This window comes from Heterodontus francisci, chromosome 7, assembly GCF_036365525.1.
Source record: "Heterodontus francisci isolate sHetFra1 chromosome 7, sHetFra1.hap1, whole genome shotgun sequence".
Classification (NCBI taxonomy): Eukaryota; Metazoa; Chordata; class Chondrichthyes; order Heterodontiformes; family Heterodontidae; genus Heterodontus; species Heterodontus francisci.
The window spans coordinates 107752505-107779721 of record NC_090377.1 but is presented as its reverse complement, the minus strand read 5'-3'; the positions used below and the strand labels follow the sequence as shown (position 1 = coordinate 107779721).

General features: G+C 44.6%; 1 protein-coding gene across 2 annotated transcripts in view; it reads right to left on the bottom strand.

Annotated features, from left to right (window-relative positions):
• iqca1 (IQ motif containing with AAA domain 1) overlaps positions 1-27217 on the bottom strand; it is a 305109-nt gene that overhangs the window by 221096 nt on the left and 56796 nt on the right. For both annotated transcript variants that reach the window (XM_068034609.1, XM_068034610.1), the window contains 3 exons: positions 26045-26236; positions 16962-17033; positions 6859-7064 (listed from right to left, as the gene is read on the bottom strand). In XM_068034609.1, the coding sequence (XP_067890710.1) occupies positions 6859-7064; positions 16962-17033; positions 26045-26236 (470 nt within the window). The remainder of the gene's footprint in view (positions 1-6858; positions 7065-16961; positions 17034-26044; positions 26237-27217) is intronic.

The window sequence follows — 27217 nt, the reverse complement described above, 5'->3', positions numbered from 1 at the left end:
AAGGTTTACATATCTGTGTAATCAAGAAAAGTATAACTTTAGTTGCAGGTGGTACCAGCATATAATAAGCACAGTAAATTCTACTATACATAGGAATTATTCTGTTAATTAAGAACGTAATTAAAGTAAATTAACTAATACCATAAGTAACAATGGCAGGACAGGTGTTATGTTGCAGCTGTGGTATGTGGGAACTTTTGGATGCCAAGGCGATCCAGGACAAACACGTCGGCAGAAAGAGCAAGCAGCTGGAGGAATTCCAGATCAGGATTATTGATCTGGAGGCCGAACTGCAAACACTGCACAACATAAGGGAGGGGGAGAAATACCTGTACACTTTGTTTTGGAAGACGGTCACACCTCTTAGAACAGGGTCATCTGTTTTGGTCAGGAGTGAGGGACAGGAAGATGTGACCGTGAGTAAGACAGGCAAAGTGACCGAGCAGACAGTAGTGGAGGAGCCTCAGACTTTGCAATTGTCAAACGGGTTTGAGGTGCCATCAACCTGTGTTGAAGAAAGCGAGGTCTGCAAGGTGGATGAGAAGTCTGGCCATGGCACTGTGGTACTGGAAGCCATTCAAGTGGGGGGAGCAAAAAGAATCTAGTAGTAGTAGGGGATAGTATAATGAGGGGGATTGACACTGTTCTGTGCAGCCGAGAGCGTGAGTCCAGAAGGTTGTTTTGCCTACCCAGTGGCAGGGTTCGGGACATCTGTTCAGGGCTGAACAGGACCTTGGAGTAGGAAGGGGAGGACCAAGTTGTTGTGGTCCATGTAGATACCAACAACATAGGGAGGACTAGAAAAGAGGTTCTGCTTACACAGTACGAGGAGCTCGGCACCAAATTGAAGAGCAGAACCGCAAAGGTGATAATCTCTGGATTATTACCTGAGCCACGTGCCAATTGGCAGAGGGCACATAAGATTAGTGAAATGAATACGTGGCTCAAAGACTGGTGTGGGCGCAGTGGGTTTCGGTTCGTCAGAAACTGGCTCCAGTACTGGGGAAAGTGGGGCTGTACCGTTGGGACGGTCTGCATTCGAACCATGCTGGGACCAGTGATCTAGCAAACCGTATAACTAGGGAAATAGAGAGGGCTTTAAACTAAACAAGGGGGGTGGTGAGGGATCAAGCTTGGGTAGATGTAGCAAATCAAGGGGTAGAGTCAGGCAGGAGAGCAGAATAGTAATATGGGAAATGAAGGTCAGAGAATGGCAGGAAGGGATAGAGAGAAAAAACCTAAGACCATACCAAAAGTCAAGATTAGATGTTATAAAGATAACAAAAACACAAAGCTAAAGACTCTGTATCTGAATGCACGTAGCATTCATAACAAAGTAGACAAACTGATTGCGCACATTGAAGTAAATAAATACGATCTGATAGCCATTACAGAGACGTGGTTGCAGGCTAACAAGGATTCGGTCCTGAATATTGAGGGGTATATGACATTCAAGAAGAATAGGAAGCTAGGTAAAGGTGGAGGGGAGCATTGTTAATTAAGGATGGCATTGTTGCAATAGTTAGAGAACACCTTGGTTCAAGAGATCAGGATGTAAAATCGATTTGGGAATGGTCTACAGGCCTCCTAACAGTAATCATAATGTAGAACGATGTAAAAAGAAGAAATATTGGGTGCTTATGATAAAGGGACAGCAATAACCATGGGTGATTTTAATCTACATATAAGCTGGAAAAATCAGATTGGCAATAGCAGCCTGGATGATGAGTTCATAGAATGCTTCTGAGATAGTTTCTTAGAGCAACATGTTCTGGAACCAACCAGAGAACGGGTTATATTAGACTTGGTATTGTGTAATGTGACAGGATTAATGAATGACCTCAGAGTAAAAGCACCTCTAGGTAGCAGCGACCATAATATGATTGAATTTTACATCCAATTTGAAAGAGAGAAGAGTGGGTCTAAAACTAGTATTTTGAACTTAAATAAGGGCAGCTATGTGGGTATGAAAGCTGAGCTAGCTGAAGTGAACTGGGTTACTAGGCTAAGAGATAAATCAATAGAGAAGCAGTGCTAGACATTTATGGGAATATTTCAGAATACTCAGAATAGGTATGTTCCTATTGGAAAGAAAAATTCTAAGGGGAGGACCCACCATCCGTGGTTAACTAAAGAAGTTAAGGAAAGCATCAAACCTGGGGAAAAAGCATATAAATGCACAAAGCTCAGATGAGTCGTCAGAATATAAAACCAGCAGAGAATGACTAAAAGGTTAATCAGGAGAAAGAAATTAGAGTATGAGACGAAGCTAGCTAGAAATGTAAAAACAGAGAGCAAGACTGATGAACATCTGCGACCAGTTCGAACTGGCCTCGGGAGCCAAAGTTAACCACGGCAAGACCGAGGCCATGTTCTTTGGGAACTGGGCTGACCGATCCTTTGTCCCCTTCACCGTCAGGTCAGACTACCTGAAGGTGCTGGGGATATGGTTCGGAAGGGCCGGGGCGTGCACCAAAACCTGGGAGGAGTGAGTAGCCAAGGTACAACAAAAGTTAAGCATGTGGGGGCAGCGATCTCTCTCCATTGTGGGTAAGAACCTGGTCATCAGGTGCGAGGCGCTCATGTTGTTGCTGTACGTGGCGCAGGTCTGGCCCATACCCCACTCCTGCGCTGTGGCGGTCACCCGAGCCATTTTCCGTTTCATCTGGGGATCTAAAATGGACCAGGTCCGGAGGGACACGATGTTCAAATCTCTGGATGAGGGCGGGAAAGATGTACCCAACGTGGCCCTCATCCTGATGACCACCTTCGTGTGCGGCTGCATCAAGCTGTGTGTAGACCTCCAGTACGCAAACTCCAAGTGTCACTAAGTGCTGAGGTTCTATCTGTCCCCGGTGTTGCGAAGGATGGGCCTGGTCACATTGCCACGGAACGCTCCATGCAGTTGGACCGTGCCGTACCACCTATCCTTCGTGGAGCAGTTTCTGCGGGAAAACACCTTTGACCACCGGTCCATCAGGCAGTGGTCTGCACGGAATGTCCTCAAGGCCCTACGGGAAAAGGAGACGGGGGATCCTGTCGGATGGTTCCCCGAGCAGACCGCCAAAGTCACTTGGCGGAATGCCTCATCACCAGAACTTTCAAACAAGCACCAAGATGTAGCTTGGCTGGTGGTGAGAAGGGCCCTCCCCGTCAGATCCTTCCTGCACGCCCGAAGTCTCGCCCCCTCCACACAATGCCCCCTCGGTGACTGTGGTGGGGAAGAGACGGTTGCCCACCTCCTCCTGGAATGTGTCTTCGCAAAGCAGGTGTGGAAAGAGATGCAGAGGTTTTTGTCGAGGTTCATCCCAAGCAGCTCTGTAACACAGGAGTCTGTGCTCTACGGGCTGTTCCCAGGGACGCACACCGAGACAAACAACAACTGCTGCTGGAGGACTATCAATTCGGTGAAAGACGCCCTTTGGTCTGCCCGAAACTTGCTAGTCTTGCAGCGCAAAGAGTTGTCCACCACCGAATGTTGCAGACTGGCACATTCCAAGGTCCAGGACTACGTGCTGAGGGACGCACTAAAGCTTGGGGCAGCCGCAGCAAAGTCTCAATGGGGAAAGACCACAGTGTAAGGTCCCCCCACCAAGCTGAACTGAGGAGCTGGATCCATGGGAAAGCCCTCAAACTGTATCGGGAAAATTTTGTGTGCTGTAAATGTAAAAATGTATATGGCATGACAATGAAATGGAAGGGTTGTGAGGCAACTCATGATTGTATAGAAGGAAACTGATCACCTTTGCACTGTTTGTATTTTTTGACTTGGTGCTGTTTGAAACTGGTAAGGTTATTTTTACAGATTTTTATGAATAAAGTATATTTTGGAAATAAATAAAAAAATTTAAAAAGGAAAACAGTAAGTAAAGTGAGTCTTAGTTCTCTAGAGAGTAAGAAGGGGAGTTACTAGTAGAAAATAAGAAAATGGTGTATGAAATGAACAAATATTTTGCTTCTGCCTTCACTATAGCGGATATAAAAAACATTCCAGTAATAGCTGTAAATCAGGAGATGGAAGGAAGAGAGGAACTTGGTGACATTACAATCACCAGGGAAGCTGTACTAAGCAAACTGATGGAGCTGCAGGCTGACAAGTCCCCGGGTCCTGATGGGCTTCATCCTAGGGTCTTAAAAGAGGTGGCTAATGAGGTAATAGATACGTTGGTGTTAATTTTTCAAAATTCGCTGGATTTTGAAAGGATTTCATCAGACTGGAAAGTAGCAAATTTAACCCCTCTATTCAAGAAAGGAAGGAGGCAGAAAGCAGGCAATCATAAGCCAGTTAACTTGACGTCTATCATGGGGAAGGTGTTAGAATTGATCATTAAGGAAGCTATAGCTGACCACTTAGAAAAACTCAAGGTAATCGGGAATAGTCAGCATGATTTTGTGAAAGGGAAATCCTGTTTTAACCAATTTATTGGAGTTCTTTGAAGGACTAACATGTGCTGTGGATAAAGGGGAGCCCGTTGACATACTGTACTTGGATTTCCAGAAAGCATTTGATAAGGTGCCACAAAAAAGATTATTGTGCAAAGTAGGAACTCATGGTATAGGGAGTAACATATTAGCATGGAGAGAAGATTGTCTGGCTGTCAGAAAACAGAGAGTATGCATAAATGGGTCCTTTTCTGATTGGCAAGGTGTGACGAGTGGAGTCCCGCAGGGGTCTGTGCTGAGGCCTCAACTTTTTATAATTTATATTAATAACTTAAATGAGGGGACCGATGGCTGGTAGCTAAATTTGCAGATAACACAAAGATTGGTGCGAAAGTATGTTGTGAGGAGGACATAAGGAGATTGCAGACCAATATAGATAGGTTGAGAGAGTGGGCAAAAATATGGCAGATCAAATATAACGTGGGAAAATGTGAAGTTGTTCACTTTGGCAGGAAGAATAAAAAAGCAGAGTATTACTTAAATGGAGAACAACTGCAGAATTCTGAGATGCAGAGGGATCTAGGTGTTCTAGTGCATGAGTCACAGAAGGTTAGTATGCAGGTTCAGCAAGTCATAAAGAAGCCTAATGGAATGTTATCCTCTATTAAGAGGGGAATTGAAAATAAAAGTAAGGATGCTATGCTTCAGTTATACAGGGTATTGGTGAGACCACATCTCGAATACTGTGTGCAGTTTTGGTCTCTTTATTTAAGGATGTAAATGCGTTGGAGGTGGTTCAGAGGAGGTTTATTACATTGATACCTGGAATGAGCAGGTTGTCTTCTGAGGAAAGGTTGGACAGACTGGGCTTATTTTCACTGGAGTTTAGAAGAGTGAGGGGGGACTTGATTGACATTTATAAGATCCTGAACGGTCTTGACAAGGTAGATGCGGAGAGGATGTTTCCTCTTATGGGTCAGTCCAGAACTAGGGAGCACTGTTTTAAAATTAGGAGTCGCTCTTTTAGGACAGAGATGAGGAGACATTTTTTTCTCTCAAAGGGTTGTGTGACTTTGAAACTCTCTGCCTCAGAAGATGGTAAAGGCGGAGTCATTGAATATTTTTAAGGCGGATGTAGTTAGATTCATGTTAGGCAAGGGAATCAAAGGTTATCGGGGGTAGATGAGAGTGTGGAATTCGAGACACAAACAGATCAGCCATGATCTTATTGAATGGCAGAGCAGGCTCGAGGGGCCAAATGGCCTACTTCTGCTTCTAATTCATATGTTCGTATGACAGCCCGTGGCATCCTGCATTGCTGAGAACATTTAGGATGACAGTGTGTTCCTGCCTTATGCCCCTTCTCCACTCCAAGCTCAACTTCAACTGGCTGCCCAGCCACAGCATGCACAGGAGGAAGAGAGAGAGCAACAGCACAGCACTGATTTAGAGACCCATCACTTGATCTGAGATTCGCAGCCACCAGCTCAATTACTGCACATACATTAAAGGTTAGTATCGAGTTGGAATCTGCACATAGTGAGTCACCAAGCATGAGTGGGCTGTAGACAGGCCAAAGATAAAGAATGATTCGTGTGCCAACTCACCAGAGGGTACGGTCGCAGGTGAGTTCTGCTACAGGGGACTCAGAGGAGGACCTCTATCGGACAGCATACAGGAAAATGTTGATAAGCATGCACACTGAAATGCTGGATATATTGGCTGCCCGGGCAGACAGCCTCCTGTCACTCTCAAGGATAGTGATAGGTTAACGGGACTTCGTGCGAGTTAAGACACAGGCAGCAGAGTTTTAGATGACCTCAATTTTATGGACTGTAGAATGTGGGAGGCCAGCCAGCAGTGCACTGGAATAGTCAACACTAGAAGTAACAAAGGCACGAATAAGGGTTTCAACAGCAGATAAGCTGAGACACAGGCAAAGTTGGGCAATGTTTTGGAGATGGAAATAGGCAATCTTAGTGATGGTGCAAATATGTGGTTGGAAGCTTATCTCGGGATCAAATATGACACCAAGATTGCAAACATATCGGTTTAGTCTCAGACTATTGCTCGGGAGGGATGGAGTCGGTAGCGAGAGAACGGAATTTGGAGCAGGGACCGAAAACAATGCTTCAGTCTTCCTAATATTTTATTGGAGGAAATTTCTGCTCGTCCAGTATTGGATGTCAGATAAGCATTCTGATAATTTAGCAAAAGTGAGGGAGTTGAGAGAGGTGGTGGGGTAGAGTTGCCTGTCATCAGTATACGTGAAAGCTAACGCTGTGCACTTCATGTTTTTGATTTGGTACAGTAATCATACCACATGATTAAGAATTACTACAATGTCAGCCAGGAATAATCTTATTAATTACTGAGAATTTTAACATAATACATTCAATTACAGCCTACATTTTAAAACAAGACCCACAGAGGAGCCAGTGTGACTCCTGAAAACTCATTGATCTGTTCCCTTACCGGCATTCTATAAACCATTGTCGGATCTGTTCCTGCAGGGTTTCTTGAATGTCCGGTCCCTCCACCGCTTGCACTTGCTTTTTTATAGTGACCAAGGCTTCCTGGTATTCCACCTCATGTACTTCCTGCACCACATTCCGCTGCAGAGCTATTTTCTGAGCTTGTAGTTGAGCAGAGCTAGGCTTTTGGAAATTGGGAGGAGGTGCCTGAAAAAACAAAAGTCTGGAATGATAACGTTTGTATTCTAACTTACAATATTCTCATTGATCATTGGTGTGCATGGCAGACAACCAAACTCAAGATACCCCATGTCACCCAACTAAAGCAGCTAACAGAGCACATTCTTCGAATCCAGTGAAGCTTACCATTATTTTCTTGAAATTGCCTATCACATCTCTTGAGTTGGAAACCATGCCACAAGTACAAAGCAGTCACAAGATAAAGTGGAAAGTGGAAATAAATTCCAAAACAGATTGACATAAAAACAATTAAGAAATTTCCAAAGGAAGCTAAATTGAAAATCAAGGATTAATTGAACAAATTGGTGTATTTCCCTTTTGTTCCGGGCAGCACAGTGGCGCAGTGGTTAGCACCGGAGCCTCACAACTCCAGCGATCTGGGTTCGGTTCTGGGTACTGCCTGTGTGGAGTTTGCAAGCTCTCCCTGTGACCGCGTGGGTTTTTGCCGGGTGCTCCGGTTTCCTCCCACAGCCAAAGACATGCAGGTTGACATGCAGGTTGATAATTATAAATTGCCCCTAGTGTAGGTAGGAGAATGGTGGAAATGTGGTAGGGAATATGGGATTAATGCAGGATTAGTATAAATGGGTGGTTGTTGGTCGGCACAGACTCGGTGGGCTGAAGGGCCTGTTTCAGTGCTGTATCTCTCTATGTCCCTGTGAAGAGAAACAAACACAATAAATAAATTAAGTGAGGTGGGGAAAACCACTGTAGATCGGGCAAGGATGTGGAAGCTAAAGGTCTGGAGAGAGAATCCAGTAATGTGGTGCATAACATGAAAGTACTGCTTCCAAAATGTTTCTTCCGATCCTGTGCTCAGCGTGAATATTTAATGTTACAACTAAGCAAATAAATAGCCAATACTTTCAAATTGGTACCAAAGAAAAACGTAAAATGGTATAAGAAACAATGAACAAAAGCGTTCTAAATCAAATTCAGCAAGGTACCTGAGAGTGCTGTACTGTCAGAGACATCATCAGATAAGACATTATACCCGTTTCTGCATAATCCATGGTGAGCTTAGCCATTTCATTGTTACAAGGGTTCATAATATATTCACATCTCTATATGTTGTAAATACAACAGGATTGTGACAGATTGTTGGAAAGATTTCATAAATTTAAAAGGTAATGCCCACAATTTGGATTACTTTCTGCAAAGCAAATTATCTTTGATATTAAGGTATAAAAGCCTAAAAATTTGAGCACACCTATATATTATTACACAGAAAGCACAAAGAGCAGTCCCTGCACCTGAATGTATAGCCCGAGGCGCACATAACACTGGGTCTATAGCAACCCAATATTGTAGAGAGGTCCTCAAGCAGGCAATTGCTCCTTTATTTGAATATGCTAAGGGTCTAAAGCCTGTAGCTGATGCAGAGCCTGAACATCTATTTTTCTGCCTGCACCAATATGGTGGGTGGCACACTTCCAACTCGTAGAAAGCCTGCACTTCGTGTACATCATATTGGCGTCGTAAGAGCACATTTAGTGCCTGAAAAACAGGCTTAGTGCTATCCCATTTCTAGGCCAAAACTTCTTTCACAGCTCAAATTAATCAGAATTTTTTTTTCAGCAAAACTCTTTTGTATCTGTCCCTTTTGTCCCAAAGCTGCTGGCTATTACTGGGAAACACTTCGACTCTTTGGCTGGGATTTTATAGGCCCCCTGAAATGGGTGGGCATGGAGATTCATGATGGGTGGCGGAGGGGTGGTGACAGGGCGGAGGGCCCGTTGCCTCCCCATCGCTCAGTGATCTTCCCGGGGACAGGATAGGCCAATGACGGCCTTCCCACCAAGAGGCCAATTGAGGCCCTTAAGTGGCCTATTAAGGGCAAATTAAGGGCCTCTTCTCTTCACCGCTGGGAGGAGGTCTCTAATTGGCCGGCAGCTTTTGAAGGCAGAATCACTGTCGCTTTAAAGTGTTTAAAGGAAGGGGATCCCTCCTCCTAAGACTCTGACTTGAAAAGACCGGAGGATCACTCTGGGGGGGCACGCATAGCCCCAGCGGTGGCTGTGGTGGGGAAGAGATGGTTGCCCACCTCCTCCTGGAATGTGTCTTCGCAAAGCAGGTGTGGAAAGAGATGCAGTGGTTTTTGTCGAGGTTCATCCCAAGCAGCTCTGTAACACAGGAGTCTGTGCTCTACAGGCTGTTCCCAGGGACGCACACCGAGACAAACATCAACTGCTGCTGGAGGACTATCAATTCGGTGAAAGACGCCCTTTGGTCTGCCCGAAACATGCTGGTCTTTCAGCGCAAAGAGATGTCCACCACCGAATGTTGCAGACTGGCACATTCCAAGGTCCAGGACTACGTGCTGAGGGACGCACTAAAGCTTGGGGCAGCCGCAGCAAAGGCTCAATGGGGAAAGACCACTGTGTAAGATCCCCCCACCAAGCTGAACCGAGGGGCTGGATCCATGGGAAACCCCTCGAACTGTATCGGGAAAACTTTCATTTGCTGTAAAATGTAAAAATGTAATTGGCATGACAAATGTGAAATGGAAGGGTTGTGAGGCAACTCATGATTGTAATGAAGCAAACGGACCTCCTTTGCACTGTTTGTATTTTTTGACTTGGTGCTGTTTGAAACTGGTAATGTATTTTTTACAGATTTTTATGAATAAGGTATATTTTGGAAATAAAAAAAAAAGAGGTGGGCTTCCTCCCACCTTTTCGGCCGGTGCAAGGAGACCTGCCTCTAGCACAAAATCCAGCCCAATCAACCACGAATGGGTCCCAAATGCGCCAGATCCTGCCGTCATCCAGCTTTCACACAGATACTTTCCATCAGTTGTCACTGGATAGCAATCTAGCACAAAACCATTGAGAAATACGCAGGACTAATCTGGGGCTACCAAACGAAAATTAATATGGGATCCTAACTATAAGCTCTATAAGCTTGAAGACACATGGGGAATTTCTTAGGTGCTCCTCCCACTTTGTCACCATAACTTCAGCAGAAGTCCCAGCTTGCACTCGTAAACTGAGTTGCTGCCAAGATTGTGGTGGCAGAGCACAATTCCCAACTTAATTCATCCCTATGAACTAGATCAGAAATTCAAGGAAAAAGAGAAAGAATCCTATCAATATGTGGCTCTTTGGAGAAGCAACTGCTTGAGCGTGGAATTTAGTTGTACAGCACTACAGAGGCCTACTGCAGATTTCTGTGAGTCTGATGCATAAGAGATTAGCATATAAAATTAAAGCGCATGGGATTGGAGGTAGTGTATTGCGATGGATAGAAAATTGGTTGGCAGACAGGAAACAAAGAGTAGGGATAAATGGATCTTTTTCTGACTAGTGGGGTACCACAGGGATCGGTGCTAGGACCCCAGCTATTCACAATATACATTCATGATTTAGATGAGGGAACTAAATGTAATATCTCCAAATTTACAGATGCCACAAAACTGGGTGGGAGGGTGAGTTGTGAGGAGGATGCAGAGAGGCTTCAGAGTGATTTGGACAAGTTGAATGAGTGGGCTAATGCATGGCAGATGCAGTATAATGTGGAGAAATGTGAAGTGATCCACTTTGGTAGCAAAAACAGGAAGGCAGATTATTTATTATCTGAACGGCTAAAACTGACAGAGGGGAATATGCAGCAAGACCTGGATGTTCTCGTACACCAGTCGCTGAAGGTAAGCATGCTGGTGCAACAGGCGGTAAAAAGGCAAATGGTATGTTGGCCTTCATAGCAAGAGGATTCGAGTACAGGAGCAGGGATGTCTTACTGCAATTATACAGGGCCTTGGTGAGGCCACACCTGAAATATTGTGTGCAGTTATCGTCTCCTTATCTGAGAAAGGATGTTCTTGCTATAGAGGGAGTGCAGCGAAGGTTTACCAGACTGATTCCTGGGATGGCGGGACTGACGTATGAGGAGAGAGTGAGTTGGTTAGGATTATATTCGCTGGAGTTCAGAAGAGTGAGGGGGGATATTATAGAAATCTATAAAATTCTAACAGGACTTGACAGGGTAGATGCAGGAAGGATGTTCCCGATGGTGGGGGAGTCCAGAACCAGGGGTCATGGTCTAAAGATACGGGGTAAACCTTTCAGGACTGAGATGAGGAGAAATTTCTTCACCCAGAGTGGTGAGCCTGTGGAATTCGCTACCACAGAAAGCAGTTGAGGCAAAACATTGTATGTTTTCAAAAAGGAGTTAGATGTAGCTTTTGGGTGTAAAGGGATCAAAGGGTATGGGGCGAAAGCCGGAACAAGCTACTGAGTTGAATGATCAGCCATGATCATAATGAATGGCGGAACAGGCTTGAAGGGCCAAATGGCCTACTCCTGCTCCTATTTTCTATGTTTCTATGATGCACCGAGAATGCATCTGAATGGCAAATGCAGGTGTGTCACCTGCATGCATCTGAAGACTTTGAATGGACACAATCATGATGTCAGTCAGCTAAATGGGCTGATGCAACACTAGGATAACGAATTTGGTCAATGACTGTGCAAGCAGCATCTTCATTAATCACCCCTGAAACAAGAAGCATTATGAAGCAAGATGGACCCTATCCTGGGGCTATTTAAAATGCTGTTCAACAAGCTGCAGGTAAGGTGTAGTTTACTTATCTTTTCTAAGGAAAAGTCTATGGAAGTACTGCTTTGAGTTTCTGGAGCAATTTGGAGATAATTACTTCACACAGTAAGGGAGGAAAGACCAGTGCCTTACATAGGTGTGGAGGCAGTTGTTGTGGTACCTCTTGGTCTGAAATATGACCAGGACATGGAGAGGAGGAGGCAGAGAGAGGAAGCTCTGTGAGGAGGGAGGAGGAGGGCTCTCCATAGAAGACCCTGCCCACTAAGGGACTTCCGGGAGCACCACTTCGACTTCGCCATGAGCCCAGACCACTGCCTGAGGAGGTTACATTTCACCAAGGAGGTGGTGACAGAGTTGTGCCACTTCCTTCACATCTGTCTTGAGTCTCAAAGCAGGGCATGGACAGCCCTATCAATGGCTGTGAACGTCACTATCGCCCTAACATTCTATGCCAGTACAGGAGCAGTTGACATCAGTAATAGTTCGCTGTTCATAGATGCATCAAGGAGGTCACAAAGCACCATGTGGACTGCAGCGGTTCAAGAAGGCGACTCACCAACACCTTCTCAAGGTCAGTTAGGGATGGGGAATAAATGCTGGCCTTGCCAGCGATGCTCACAGCCCAAGAACAAATTTTAAAAAAGGAAACTTGATGAGCCAGCTACACTTACTTCTTGAAGGCCAGTGTTGTAAAACTAAGGATTGAGGTTGAACTACACAGAGCACAAAACCAGGGAAGACTTAATACTAGTCACTCACTTTTCTAACCATTTCCATTATACTTTGAGTGAATAGGAACCCTCAACCAATCCCCTCTCCCCTCATGTAACGTCACTCATCTTCAGTCAAATTTATTGGCAATAAAGACTATTTCGCACACTTCCCAAACCAGACCGATTGAAAGGGATGTGGGATCCCGTCCTTACAAATCAATTTCACCACCAGTGGAAGACAGTATAGTCCATATTAATAAGGAGTCTGACAGCATCTCTACAATTCCGTTACCTTGTGCTCTCTTATTTCCAAACTTGGTTGGGTCATTTTTTATGTGCGTAGGTCAGCTCCTGATAATTGCAATCACCTGGGCTTTCCTGCCAGGTGAAGACAGCAGAAAAGAGGATTAGGACCAATAGTTCCTTTACTTTCCTTGTGGAGTCAGGAGTACTCCTACGGATCCTACAAAGAAAACTTATGACTACCCTTGTCACAGCTTGTTCCCTCCCCTTCCTAATCATGAAACTCATCTGAGATAGCCCTAGTAACTGATCATGATAGTCCGCCACTTCCTGCTGGCTACCCGCCTATAACAATTGAGAAGTTAGCTGATGGGATCTTAACAAGGTCTGGCCATTAAAATCAGTCTGGTCTCATTCTGCTACAGGCAGATGAGAAGTTTATTCACCCGCGCTGTTTCCTGCTTACAAAATTCTTTAAAGTCTTTAAAGTAAGATCTGTGAGGTCTATATACTGTTAGATGGGTAAAATCTGGTTGGCCTCATCCTCCTTAAATGTCACCTCACTCCCCTTAGTTCAATTTTGTTTTCTTCTTCCTCCTCCTCTTCCATCATTATTGTTAATTGAGGCATCCCCAGAAGAAAGTCATGCTGCCAAAATGCAACTATTAAACTCAGTCGGGCTAAAAATTTCCACAGGAATAACGGACACCCAGATTTAAGACCTTTGCTGTGTATGACCAAAGCATTAAAAAATTTACTGAAAATCATACTGGTAACTGTAGTTCTCTTCAGAAGTCCCTTTTCCTAAAAAGACTTGCATTTATATAGCGCCTTTCAGGATCTCAGGATGTCCCAAAGCACTTTACAGTCAATGAAGTACCTTTGAAATGTAGTCACTGTTGTAATGTAGGAAACATGGCAGCCAATTTGCACACTGCAAGCTCCCACAAACAGCGATGTGATAATGACCAAATAATCCGTTTTGTGAAGTTGATTGAGGAATAAATATTGGCCAGGACACCAGGGATAACTCCCCTACTCTTCGAAATTGTGCCAAGGGATCTTTTACATCCACAGTTGGCACACATGACTAAGCTGTAGACTACATGCAATGGGGCACTTCTATCAGAATTAGATGATCCTGGCAACTGCTGTGCCTCTTTTATCTCAGTTTCAGTTACACTAGTTGACACAGCCTTATGTTTTCAGTACAAACCAGAGAATTTCTGGCTTCAAATGCTATCCTGTGATTTGTAAATTATTTGAACAATCCCATGGATATTACAGCACATCGAAACTGGACGGATAACCGGTATAAACAAGTCCTGCCCCAAGTGTGGCTCTGACCAAGGCTATTCTGTTATAACAGAGCTGTATTATAATATTGCTCTGGCTACATTTAGCAACTAAATTTGAAGCCAATATTATAAGGAGTGCAATCCAAATAACGAGACCTTCCTGGCCTGGTATGCTCAGTATCACATTACATAGTACATTTACTGACTTCAGCATCACAGATGCTGGGCTTTGCATGTTTTTTATAAGGGATCCATTTGTCTATAAAATATAAAAGAAAAGCCAATCTCCTGTGGCATTGCACACATAAGTCGCTCTCTTACCTGCCAGGGCGGCACAGTGGCGCAGTGGTTAGCACCGCAACCTCACAGCTCCAGCGACCCGGGTTCAGTTCTGGGTACTGCCTGTGCGGAGTTTGCAAGTTCTCCCTGTGACTGCGTGGGTTTCCGCCGGGTGCTCCGGTTTCCTCCCACAGCCAAAGACTTGCAGGTTGTTAGGTAAATTGGCCATTGTAAATTGCCCCTAGTGTAGGTAGGTGGTAGAAGAATGGTGGGGATGTGGTAGAGAATATGGGATTAATGTAGGATTAATATAAATGGGTGGTTGTTGGTCAGCACAGACTCAGTGGGCCGAAGGGCCTGTTTCAGTGCTGTATCTCTAAATAAATAAACAATGTCTTTGTGCTTCTGTTTCTCCTATTCTACTCTGTGTTAATTTTGAACTTTGCTACTTTGGTTGGGAGGTAATGAATGGTATGACATGGTCTAGCAAGGAAAAGAGTTACCGAAGGTTGCAGACTACATTTGGGTTCTAGATTATAGGGAAAATATGGCCCTCAGCGGCCTCCTTTCCATTCCCTCCCTCAATCACTTGTGTTCCCCTGTATGTCTTTGCTGTTATCAGATTCCCAGTTCCTTCAGCTTTCTGTTACCTATTCCCCTTATTACTACCCCTTCCCCCACTCACATCACTGCCCCACCTCTTTCAACTAAACCCCATCCCTTGCTCCACAATCACTCACCTCATTCTTAAACCTCTATCCTCTCCCACTCACTTCCCCCAAGGGCAGAAGCCAACTGATCCTTAATCAGTTTCTCACCGACTTTCCCTTCCTATCCGTTCTATCTGTTTCCTTAAAAGAAGCTTCTTTTGTTTTCAAACTTCAACTTTTTAAAATCATATATAAGAAAAATACTGTTGTGTTTGTTTCATTCCTTATCACTCATAGGTATTAGAAATTAGGATCTCTGTGTTTAGGTGTAAATAATTAACACTGATCTTTTCTAACCAGCAACAGAACACATATGAGTTTATCAGTTAGATTCAAAATCCAACTGGTGTCTTTTTTTTAAATTGAAGTAACATTAAATCAAGAAAGGAAACCCTGTCTCCTCTTCATCCCTATCTCTCGTTCTCATTCTGTCTCACACCCATCTCTCTTTCTCCCCTTTTCATCTTCTTTCTCTCTGCCTACAGGTGCTCACTCTCACATCTCATTCACCCTTACTCTCTGACTCATCTCACTGCTTAACACTTTTGCTGTGATCCGAAGTGTGTGTGTGTCTCTCTCTGACTTTCAACAATCTCTCTGACACCAGTTTCACACTGACTCACCCTTTCTGTCTATATAGTTTCCTGTCTGACCCTTTTTTTCTCTGACCTCGGCCTCTTTTTCTCACTCGCTCACTCATAAAACTTGCTTTCTCTCACTCCTGTCTCCTCTCTCACCCCTCTTTCTGATCCCCTTCTTTAATCCTCTCTCCCTTGCTTTCATTTTCTGAAGTTTATAGAACACAAAACAAAAGCTAAAATAGATAATCAGAATATTCATCTCCTCTCTATCTCATCCTCACAGCCTTTGTTTTTTTTCCCCAATATGAATTTCCAGTGCTGCTGAAATGCATGAAAATTTTGACAAGACTTTAAAAAAATCTTTTACTTGGCTATCACACATATCTATGGCCACCCAGAGTACAGTGAATAAAGGATCCTTTATGGTATGGTTACTGTAGAGGTAGGAAACATTGATATAGTTTTGGCTAATCCTGCTTCATTATTCATTTTTGTTTTAGAAGGTTCTATTGGGAATTAGAGATGGTGATAAAAGTTTCCAAATAAAATTTCTGTTAGCTTGAACCCTTAATTTAGTTACGCAATTAATTCAGTTAATTTAGTTACAAGATAATTTCTCCTTGTCACTTATAAGTCATTTGTATGAGTAGAATTGTTAGCAGAATGCCTGTGATCTTTAACCATTTGAAATGATGACTGAAGTCTTACTGAAAAAATAAAGCAATCATTTTTATTTAGAGATACAGCACTGAAACAACCCATTTATACTAATCCTACATTAATCCCATTACCCTCTCACATCCCTACCTTCCCTCAATTCCCCTACCACCTCCCTATACCAGGGGCAATTCATAACGGCCAAATTACCTATCAACCTGCAAGTCTTTGGCTGTAGGAGGAAACCAGAGCACCCAGCAATAACCCACACAGTCACAGGGAGAACTTGCAAACTCCGCACAGGCAGTACCCAGAATCGAACCCAGGTCGCTGGAGCTGTGAGGCTGCGGTGCTAACTACTGCGCCACCCACTATGCAGTTTTATGCAAAACTGGTGAAATTCTGTTGTGGGGGAATCGGAAAATTTTGTGGAAGCAGAGAGATCAGTTGACATGGGATTTAGGGTCTGCGAATATTGGAACACGAAGAAACTGCTGTCTTTTATCTTTAGCCATATCCAGCATCTAGCTCCACTCTGGGAATGGCAGAGATTTGAGACACCAGTGGAATTTATAGGTTATAACTTCGACAGTTAGCCTTGTGTATTTATCCTAGCAGATGCAGCGAGAGAGTTGTTGGAAGGTTCGAGTATATAGTTAATGTAGTTCAGAATCAGCAATGTTACAATACATTATTCTATTTTTAAAGACTTGTGACTTAATCTTTTCCCTAAACCCAGTCACTGTATAGTTAATCAGTGGACTCACAATTCATCTAGACATCAGCCTGACAATAGTTACCTGCCCATTGCTTCACTTGGACTTACCATTTCAAGAAATATCATTTCCTCTGCTCGTTCCTTCTTGGTAATTTTCCTCTGAACATATCCACGCCAAATCTACAAAATCAAATGCAGTTATGTGATCAACTCTTATGCAGAAAAGGAATGGTTTTAAGGTGAGTTTTTCACATGATAAAGATAGAAATGTAATCATACATATGATTGTGCATAACATTTTAAACAGGACATAGGTAGGCTAGCAGAATGGGCAGACAAGTAGCAGATGGAATTTAATGCAAAGAATTGTGAGGTGGTGCATTTGGTAAAAGGGATAGGGAGAGGCAATATAGACTAAATGGTAAAGTTCTAAAGAGTGTGCAGGGACAGAGGAACCTGGGGGTTCATAGATCTGTGCATAGATCTTTAAAGGCGGCAGGACATATTGAGAGAGTAGTTAGTAAAGCATATGGAATTTTGGGCTTCATAAATAGAAGTATTGTTGGGAGGTTATGCTGAACCCCAATGTTGTCATCTTGCACCAATATCTCTGTAATGGCTATCAGATCATAAGTATTTATTATTATTTGCGCTGTCAATTCATCTGCTTTGTTCCAAATGCGACATGCATTCAGATACAAAGCCTTTAGTTCTGTCTATTTTTGTAAACTCTACACTTATCTGCTGGTGCACTCTTAGGTTTGTACACTCTGACCCTTCCTACCATATTCTGATCATCATTTCCCTTATTGCTACATTGCTCTTTTGCCTTGCCGTCTCTCCTTAATTTATCACATCTTCAGTCCTGATACCTCTACCCAACTATTTAGTTTAAAACCCTCTCTACTGCCTTAAATATACTACCCACCAGAACACTGGTCCCAGCATGGTTCAGATGAAGACTGTCCCAACAGTACAGCTCCCACTTTCCCCAGTACAGATGCCAGTGCCCCACGAATCAAAACTCATTTCTTCCACACCAATCTTTGAGCCACGCGTTTAACTCTCTAATCTTATTTACTCTATGCCAATTTGCTCGTGATTCAGATAATAATCCAGAGATTATTACCTTTCAGGTTCTGCGATTTAATTCAGACCCTAGCTGCTAATACTCCATCAGCAGACCTCTTTCCTAGTTCTGCCTATGTCATTGGCACTCACATGGACCACGACCACTGGATGCTTCCCCTCTTACTGCAAGTCCCTCTCCAGCCCTGAGGAGATGTCCCAAACCCTGGCACTTGTTAGGCAACACAGCTGTCTGGACTCTCACTCTCGGCTGCAGAGAACTGTGTCTATACCCCTGACTTTTTTTTTAATTCATTCATGGGATGTGAGTGTCGCTGGCGAGGCCAGCATTTATTGCCCATCCCAAATTGCCCTTGAGAAGGTGGTGGTGAGCTGCCTTCTTGAACTGCTGCAATCCATGTGGGGTATGTACACCCACAGTGCTGTTAGGGAGTTCCAGAATTTTGACCCAGCGACAGTGAAGTTCTAAGTCAAGATGGTGTGTGACTTGGAGGGGAACTTGCAGGGGGTGATGTTCCCATGCATTTGCTGCCCTTGTCCTTCCAGTTGGTAGAGGTCACGGGTTTGGAAGGTGCTGTCTAAGGAGCCTTGGTGCATTGCTGCAGTGCGTCTTGTAGATGGTACACACTGCTGCCACTGTGCATTGGTAGTGGAGGGAGTGAATGTTTGTAGATGGGGTGCCAATCAAGCCGGCTGCTTTGTCCTGGATGGTGTCGAGCTTCTTGAGTGTTGTTGGAGCTGCACCCATCCAGGCAAGTGGAGAGTATTCCATCACACTCCTAACTTGCGCCTTGTAGATGGTGGACAGGCTTTGGGGAGTCAGGAGGTGAGTTACTCACCGTAGGATTCCTAACCTCTGACCTGCTCTTGTAGCCACGGTATTTATATGGCTACTCCAGTTCAGTTTCTGGTCAATGGTAGCCCCCAGGATGTTGATTGTGGGGAATTCAGCGATGATCATGCCATTGAATGTCAAGGGGAGATGGTTAGATTCTCTCTTGTTGGAGATAGTCATTGCCTGGCACTTGTGTGGCGCGAATGTTATTTGCCACTTATCAGCCCAAGCCTGGATATTGTCCAAGTCTTGCTGCATTTCTACATGGACTGCTTCAGTATCTGAGGAGTCACGAATGGTGTTGAACATTGTGCAATCATGAGCGAACATCCCCACTTCTGACCTTATGATTGAAGGAAGGTCACTGATGAAGCAGCTGAAGATGGTTGGGCCTAGGACACTACCCTGAGGAACTCCTGCAGTGATGTCCTGGAGCTCAGATGATTGACCTCCAACGACCACAAACATCTTCCTTTGCACTAGGTATGACTCCAACCAGCGGAGGGTTTTCCCCGATTCCCATTAACCTCAGCTTTGCTCGGGCTCTTTGATGCCATACTCTGTCAAATGATGCCTTGGTGTCAAGAGCAGTCACTCTCACCTCACCTCTTGAGTTCAGCCCTTTTGTCCATGTTTGAACCAAGGCTGTAATGAGGTCAGGAGCTGAGTGGCCCTGGCGGAACCCAAACTGAGCGTCACTGAGCAGGTTATTGCTAAGCAAGTGCCACTTGATGGCACTGTTGATGACACCGTCCATAACTTTACTGATGATTGAGAGCAGGCTGATGGGGCGGTAATTGGCCGGGTTGGACTTGTCCTGCTTTTTGTGTACAGTACATACCTGGGCAATTTTCCACATTGCAGGGTAGATGCCAGTGTTGTAGCTGTACTGGAACAGCTTGGCTAGGGGCCTGGCAAGTTCTGGAGCACAGCTCTTCAGTACTATTGCCGGAATATTGTCAGGGCCCATAGCCTTAGCAGTATCCAGTGCCTTCGGTCGTTTCTTGCTATCACATGGAGTGAATCGAATTGGCTGAAGTCTGGCATCTGTGATGCTGGGGATTTCAGGAGGAGGCTGAGATGGATCGGCAACTCGGCACTTCTGGCTGAAGATTGTTGCAAATGCTTCAGCCTTATCTTTCGCACTGATGTGCTGGGCTCCCCCATCATTGAGGATGGCAATATTTGTGGAGCCACCTCCTCCAGTTAGTTGTTTAATTGTCCACCACCATTCACGGCTGGATGTAGCAGGACTGCAGAACTTAGATCTGATCCGTTGGTTATGGGATCGCTTAGCTCTGTCTATCGCATGCTGCTTATGCAGTTTGGCACGCAGATAGTCCTGTGTTGTAGCTTCACCAGGTTGACACCTCATTTTGAGGTATGCCTGGTGCTGCTCCTGGCATGCCCTCCTGCACTCTGCATTGAACCAGGGTTGGTCTCCTGGCTTGATGGTAATGGTAGAGTGGGGGATATGCCAGGCAATGAGGTTACAGATTGTGGTTGAGTACAATTCTGCTACTGCTGATGGCCCACAGTTCCTCATGGATGCCCAGTTTTGCATTGCTAGATCTGTTCGAAATCTATCCCATTTAGTACGGTGGTAGTGCCGCACAACACGAAGGAGATATCCTCAATGTGAAGGCGGGACTTCGTCTCCACAAGGACTGTGCGGTGGTCACACCTACCAATACTGTCATGGACAGATGCATCTGCGGAAGGCAGATTGGTGAGGACAAGGTCAAGTATGTTTTCCCCTCTTATTGGTTCCCTCACCACCTCCTGCAGATATGTCTAGCAGATATGTCCTTTAGGACTCGGCCAGCTAGGTCAGTAGTGGTGCTACCAAGCCACTCTTGGTGATGGACATTGAAGTCCCCCACCCAGAGTACATTCTGTGCCATTGCCACCCTCAGTGCTTCCTCCAAGTGCTGTTCATCATGGAGGAGTACTGACTCATCAGCTGAGGGAGGGCAGTAGATGGTAATCAGCAGGAGGTTTCCTTGTCCATTTTTAACCTGATGCCATGAGACTTCATGGGGTCCACAGTTGATGTTGAGGACTCCCAGGGCAACTCCCTCCCTACTGTATACCACTGTGCCGCACCTTTGCTGTGTCTGTCCTGCCGGTGGGACAGGACATACCCGGGGATGGTGGTGGCAGAGTCTGGGATATTGTCTGTCAGGCATGATTCCGTAAGTATGACTATGCCAAGCTGTTGCTTGACTAGTCTGTGGGACAGCTCTCCCAACTTTGGCACAAGCCCCCAGATGTTCGTAAGGAGGACTCTGCAGGGTCGACAGGGCTGGGTTTGCCATTGTCGTTTCCAGTGCCTAGGTCGATGCCGGGTGGCCCGTCCGGTTTCATTCCTTTTTATTGACTTTGTCGCGGTTAGATACAACTGAGTGGCTTGCGAGGTCATTTCAGAGGGCATGTAAGAGTCAACCACATTGCTGTGGGTCTGGAGTCACATGTAGGCAAGACCAGGTAAGGACAGCAGATTTCCTTCCCTAAAGGGCATTAGTGAACCAGATGGGTTTTTACAACAATCGACAATGGTTTCCTGGCCATCATTAGACTAGCTTTTTAAATTCCAGATTTATTAATTGAATTCAAATTCCACCTTCTGCTGTGGTAGGATTCGAACCCATGTCCCCAGAGCAATACATCTCGGGAGAAGACTCGGAGGGCGGAGATCCGAACCGGTAAGTATAAAAAACTTACCTCGGGGATTCGCGGCCTACATCCAGGGAGAAGACTCGGAGGGCGGAGTTCCGGACTGGTATGTATAAAAAACTTACCTCGGGGATTCACGGCCTACATCCAGAGAGAAGACTCGGAGGGCGGAGTTCCGGACCAATAAGTATAAAAAACTTACCTCGGATAAAGAAAACTGAAAAAAAAAAACTTTAAAAAAACTGAAAATGACTTCACAGGAAAGCTGTGACCTGATTGGCTGGTAGGGAATCTGGACTGAATTTGAAAATAAAACATTGATAAAAATTGATTAAAACCCTAATGAACTAATTAATTAATAAGTAGTGTAACTAAACCAGAGGGAGGAGATTACTGGCACAGTGGCACAGTGGTTAGCAGCGCAGCCTCACAGCTCCAGGGACCCGGGTTCAATTCGGGGTACTGCCTGTGCGGAGTTTGCAAGTTCTCCCTGTGACCACGTGGGTTTTCGCCGGGTGCACCGATTTCCTCCCACAGCCAAAGACTTACAGCTGATAGGTAAATTGGCCATTGTAAATTGCCCCTAGTGTAGGTAGGTGGTAGGGAATATGGGATTACTGTAGGGTAGGTATAAATGGGTGGTTGTTGGGCGGCACAGACTCGGTGGGCCAAAGGGCCTGTTTCAGTGTTGTATCGCTAAATAAAAAATAAATAAAATATTTATAGTAGAAATCTAGCACTAGGGACCATATAGTTAATTGCAACATAATTTAGTAAGGAAATAATAAGTATTTATTTATTTTAAAATAATTTATTAATTAGTGCTGGAAATGTCAGTTAGAGGGGTAAAGTGCTTCACCTGTGAGATGTGGGAGGTCTGTGACACTTCCAGCATTCCGGACGACTACATCTGCGGGAAGTGTACCCAGTTGCAGCTCCTCACAGACCGCATGGATCGGTTGGAACAGCAACTGGATGCACTTAGGAGCATGCAGGTGGCAGAAAGCGACATAGACAGGAGTTTTAGAGAAGTGGTTACACCCAAGGTGCAGGCAGATAGATGGGTGACCGCTAGAAGGGGCAGGCAGTCAGTGCAGGAATCCCTGTGGCTATCCCCCTCTCTAACAAGTATACCGTTTTGGATACTGTTGGGGGGGATGGCCTATCAGGGGAAAACAACAGCAGCAGCCAGAGCAGTGGCACCACGGCTGGCACTGTTGTTCAGCAGGGAGGGACAAAGCGCAAAAGAGCAATAGTTATAGGGGACTCTATAGTCAGGGCACAGATAGGCGCTTCTGTGGACGTGAAAGAGACTCCAGGATGATATGTTGCCTCCCTGGTGCCAGGGTCAAGGATGTCTCTGAACGGACAGGGGGCATTCTGAAGGGGGAGGGTGAACAGCCAGAGGTTGTGGTACACTTCGGTACCAACGACATAGGCAGGAAGAGTGACGAGGTCCTGCAGGGGGAGTTTAGGGAGTTAGGTAGAAAGTTAAAAGACAGGACCTCTAGGGTTGTAATCTCGGGATTACTCCCTGTGCCATGTGCCAATGAGGCTAGAAATAGGAAGATAGTGCAGCTAAACATGTGGCTGAACAGCTGGTGTAGGAGGGAGGGTTTCAGATATCTGGATCATTGGGATCTCTTCAGGGAGGGGTGGGACCTGTACAAGAAGGACGGGTTGCATCTAAACTGGAGGGGCACAAATATCCTGGCTGCGAGGTTTGCTAGCGTCACTCAGGAGGGTTTAAACTAGTGTGGCAGGGGGTTGGGAACCAGAGCAGTAGGACAGCAGGTGAAATAACTGAGGGGGAACGAGTAAGTAAGGCCAGTAAGACTAAGAGGAAGAGCAGGCAGGGAGATGTTGCTGAGCACAGCGGGACTGGTGGTCTGAAGTGCATTTGTTTCAATGCGAGAAGTATAACAGGTAAGGCAGATGAACTTAGAGCTTGGATTAGTACTTGGAACTATGATGTTGTTGCTATTACAGAGACTTGGTTGAGAGAAGGACAGGATTGGCAGTTAAATGTTCCGGGATTTAGAAGCTTCAAGCGGGATAGAGGGGGATGTAAAAGGGGTGGGGGAGTTGCATTACTGGTTAAGGAGAATATCACAGCTGTACTGCGGGAGGACACCTCGGAGGGGTCATGCAGCGAGGCAATATAGGTGGAGCTCAGGAATAGGAAGGGTGCAGTCACGATGTTGGGGGTTTACTACAGGCCTCCCAACAGCCAGCGGGAGGTGGGGGAGCAGATATGTAGACAGATTTTGGAAAGATGTAAAGGTAACAGGGTTGTAGTGGTGGGTGATTTTAACTTCCCCAATATTGACTGGGACTCACTTAGTGCTAGGGGCTTGGATGGGGCAGAATTTGTAAGGAGCATCCAGGAGAGCTTCTTGAAACAATATGTAGATAGTCCAACTAGGGAAGGGGCTGTACTGGACCTGGTATTGGGGAATGAGCCCGGCCAAGTGGTCGAAGTCTCAGTAGGGGAGCATTTCGGGAACAGTAACCGTAATTCCGTAAATTTTAAGGTACTTGTGGATAAGGATAAGAGTAGTCCTCGGGTGAAGGTGCTAAATTGGGGGAAGGCTAATTATAACAATATTAGGCAGGAACTGAAGAATTTAGATTGGGGGCAGCTGTTTGAGGGTAAATCAACATCTGACATGTGGGAGTCTTTCAAATGTAAGGGATGCCGAGATGCTGCTGATCTCCAGCGCTGTTGTCAGCTGCGAGATCTGTGGTAGTCCACCTCTGGTTCTCTCCTTCACTCTTGTGTTTTGCGCTCTCCTCCTGCAATGGGGGAAAGAGCAGACGTATGAGTGACACCAATGGTGTGTGTTCACATGATGAATACAATGCATTTGGTGAGGGTTGATATCAGGGAGAGGCATCAAATTGCATAAGGATGAGAGCAAGTGGCAGTGGTGAAAGGGTGAACAGGGACGTGAGAAAGTACATAGGCAGAGAGCGATGGATTCACTTGAAAGGTAAGTGGGTATGAGGAGTGCCGAGTTGGAATAGGCTTGACAAGGCAAAATTAAAGGGTGGGGGGAGGGGATGTTGAGGCATACAACAGGATGTGCAACTGCACTCAACTTTCATGACTTGGTTAGATCATTAAAGTGTTTCCTGCACTGAAGCTAGGAGCACAGCATAATGTACCTTCTGCTGACCTCCTGAAGTGCTTTAAGATGTTTTTCTACATTGTCAATATATAAATGCAACTTGTCATTGTTGCTGTAAGTATCTCTTGAACTGCCTACCTTAATGGTTTCTTTGGTAAATTAACTTTTTCTTTAATCGAAAGAGACTTACTTTCTTACTTTCAAATTCTTATTTGTTTTATTTATGTCTCTGTCATATCGATCTGTGAACATCGTAAAAATATGTTGCCTCATAAATTTTGGCAAGAATGTTGAAAACGTCAATAACCCTCACTGCCTAAAAGGGTGGTGGAAACAGATACGATCAATGATTTTGAAAGGAAATTGGATAGGCACTCAAGGGAAATAAACTTGCAGGGCTCTGGGTTTACAGCAGGTGAATGAGACTGACTGGATTGCTGTACAGAGAGCTGGCATTGATTCGATGAGCCAAATGGCCTCCTTCTTTGCCATTATGACTCTATGATTCGATGACCCTGGGCCATATCTAACCATGCCTTCTTTGTAGCAGCAAGATGTTTCTTCCCTCACATTGCTGGGAAAGAGTACATCGTTCCAACCTCTCACTGTCTGAGCATATCAAAGGAGGCATCATCAAAAATGGGGTGTAGTCTTTGAGCATCCTAAGTCCATCTTCTGCAATTGTTGCTTCTGTGCCAAACCTCGTAACTCCTCCAAATTCCATCTTTGGATTAGGCCTTAAAATACTTGAGTTGAGATTGTGTCATGCGGGTCCAGACCACATCTGCTACCTTGCATTTGACATCAAGCCTGTTAAAATGTCACAGATGTGCTGAAATAACTTCTGGGTTACCCACACAATATTGGACCCCCCCCCCCCCCACCACACCTTCTGTATTCCTCCATCACATCCACCCCAACCCCCACCCCTCCCCACCATCCTGAAGTTAATATCAGGGTCAAAGTTTACAGAACTTAGATTAAGGCTTTATAATACATCAGTCAGACTTATTTTGAATTTAGAATCCATGCATTAATTTTGGTCAACATGCCATAAAATTATATACACATATATATATATATATATATATATATAATATGATGATACATACACACACAGCTACATTAGAAAGAGTGCAGAAAAGAGAACAAGACTCCAAGTATAAAAAGGATGAGCATGGAGGTAAAGTTCATGAATTAATGGCCAGAGGACATAAATGAAAATGGTGAAAAGCAAAATTAAAAGGAATATCAGGAAGAACTTCTTCATTTGAAGAGTGATAAGTTTTTGAAATAACCTGTCAGGAACACCTGCAAAGTAGAACAGTGGGGCTGTCCAAAAGACAGTTGGATGCTGTAATGGGGAGTAAGGGAGTGAACATCGATTGGACAAATCATCTTGTCTCATCCTTAACTTTTCTAGTTATGTTTTTAAGTGAAAACTGTATGAAATTAAAAACCTTTTGGATGCAGGTAGCTGCCATTTCAGGAGCCAGTGTACTTGCTACTCGATGTTTAGCTAATCTCTCCTTTTCTTCTTCCATTCGAATTTCCAGCATAAACTTGGCTCGTAGCCGTCCCTGTCGAGCACGCTCGGAAATCTGAATGATTTGAATGGCTTCTTCCAGCGTCAATAATTTTATACTTTTTTCCTAAAATATAGAAGAAATATTTTATAGTGAGAGAAAATAGCTCAACTTGTTAAAACAATAAATTATTTCACTGCCTGCTGATGAGATCATAGATATTAAAAATAAATCAAAATTTTTATTTTGGACATTCAAATATAAACAATTTCTACCAACAGGTTAAATATTGACTTAAGGTCACCAGAAAACCTCAAATTAGGAATAATATGAAAATCCTCTGAGTAGATCCCGTACAAAGACTAAAAACAATGGTGCTTGTTCAATAGACAAGGAACATGTGCATCCCACCTCATAAAGGTTAAATTACAAGGAGAGATTATACTAACTCGGGTTGTATTCCCCAGAACGTGGAAGGATAGGGGGTGATTTGATTGAAGTTTTCAAGATATTAAGGGGAATAGATAGGGTACATAGAGAGAAATTATTTCCACTGACTGGGGAGTCTAGGACTAGGGACCATCGTCTAAACATTAGAGCCAGACCTTTCAGGAGTGAAATTAGAAAACACTACTATACACAAAGGGTGGTAGAATTTTGGAAGTCTTTTCAGAAATGGCAATTGATGCTAGATCTGGTCGCCACACTACCAGAAGGACGTGGAGGCTTTGGAGAGGGTACAGAAGAGGTTTACCAGGATGTTGCCTGGTCTGGAGGGCATTAGCTATGAGGAGAGGTTGGATAAACTCGGACTGGAACGACAGAGGTGGAGGGGCGACATGATAGAGGTTTACAAAGTTATAAGCGGCATGGACAGAGTGGATAGTCAGAAGCTTTTTCCCAGGGTGGAAGAGTCAGTTACTAGGGGACATAGGTTTAAGGTGAGAGGGGCAAAGTTTAGAGGGGATGTGCGAGGCAAGTTTCTTACACAGAGGGTGGTGAGTGCCTGGAACTTGTTGCCGGGGGAGGTGGTGGAAGCAGGTACCATAGAGACGTTTAAGAGGCATCTTGACAAATACATGAATAGGATGGGAATAGAGGGATACG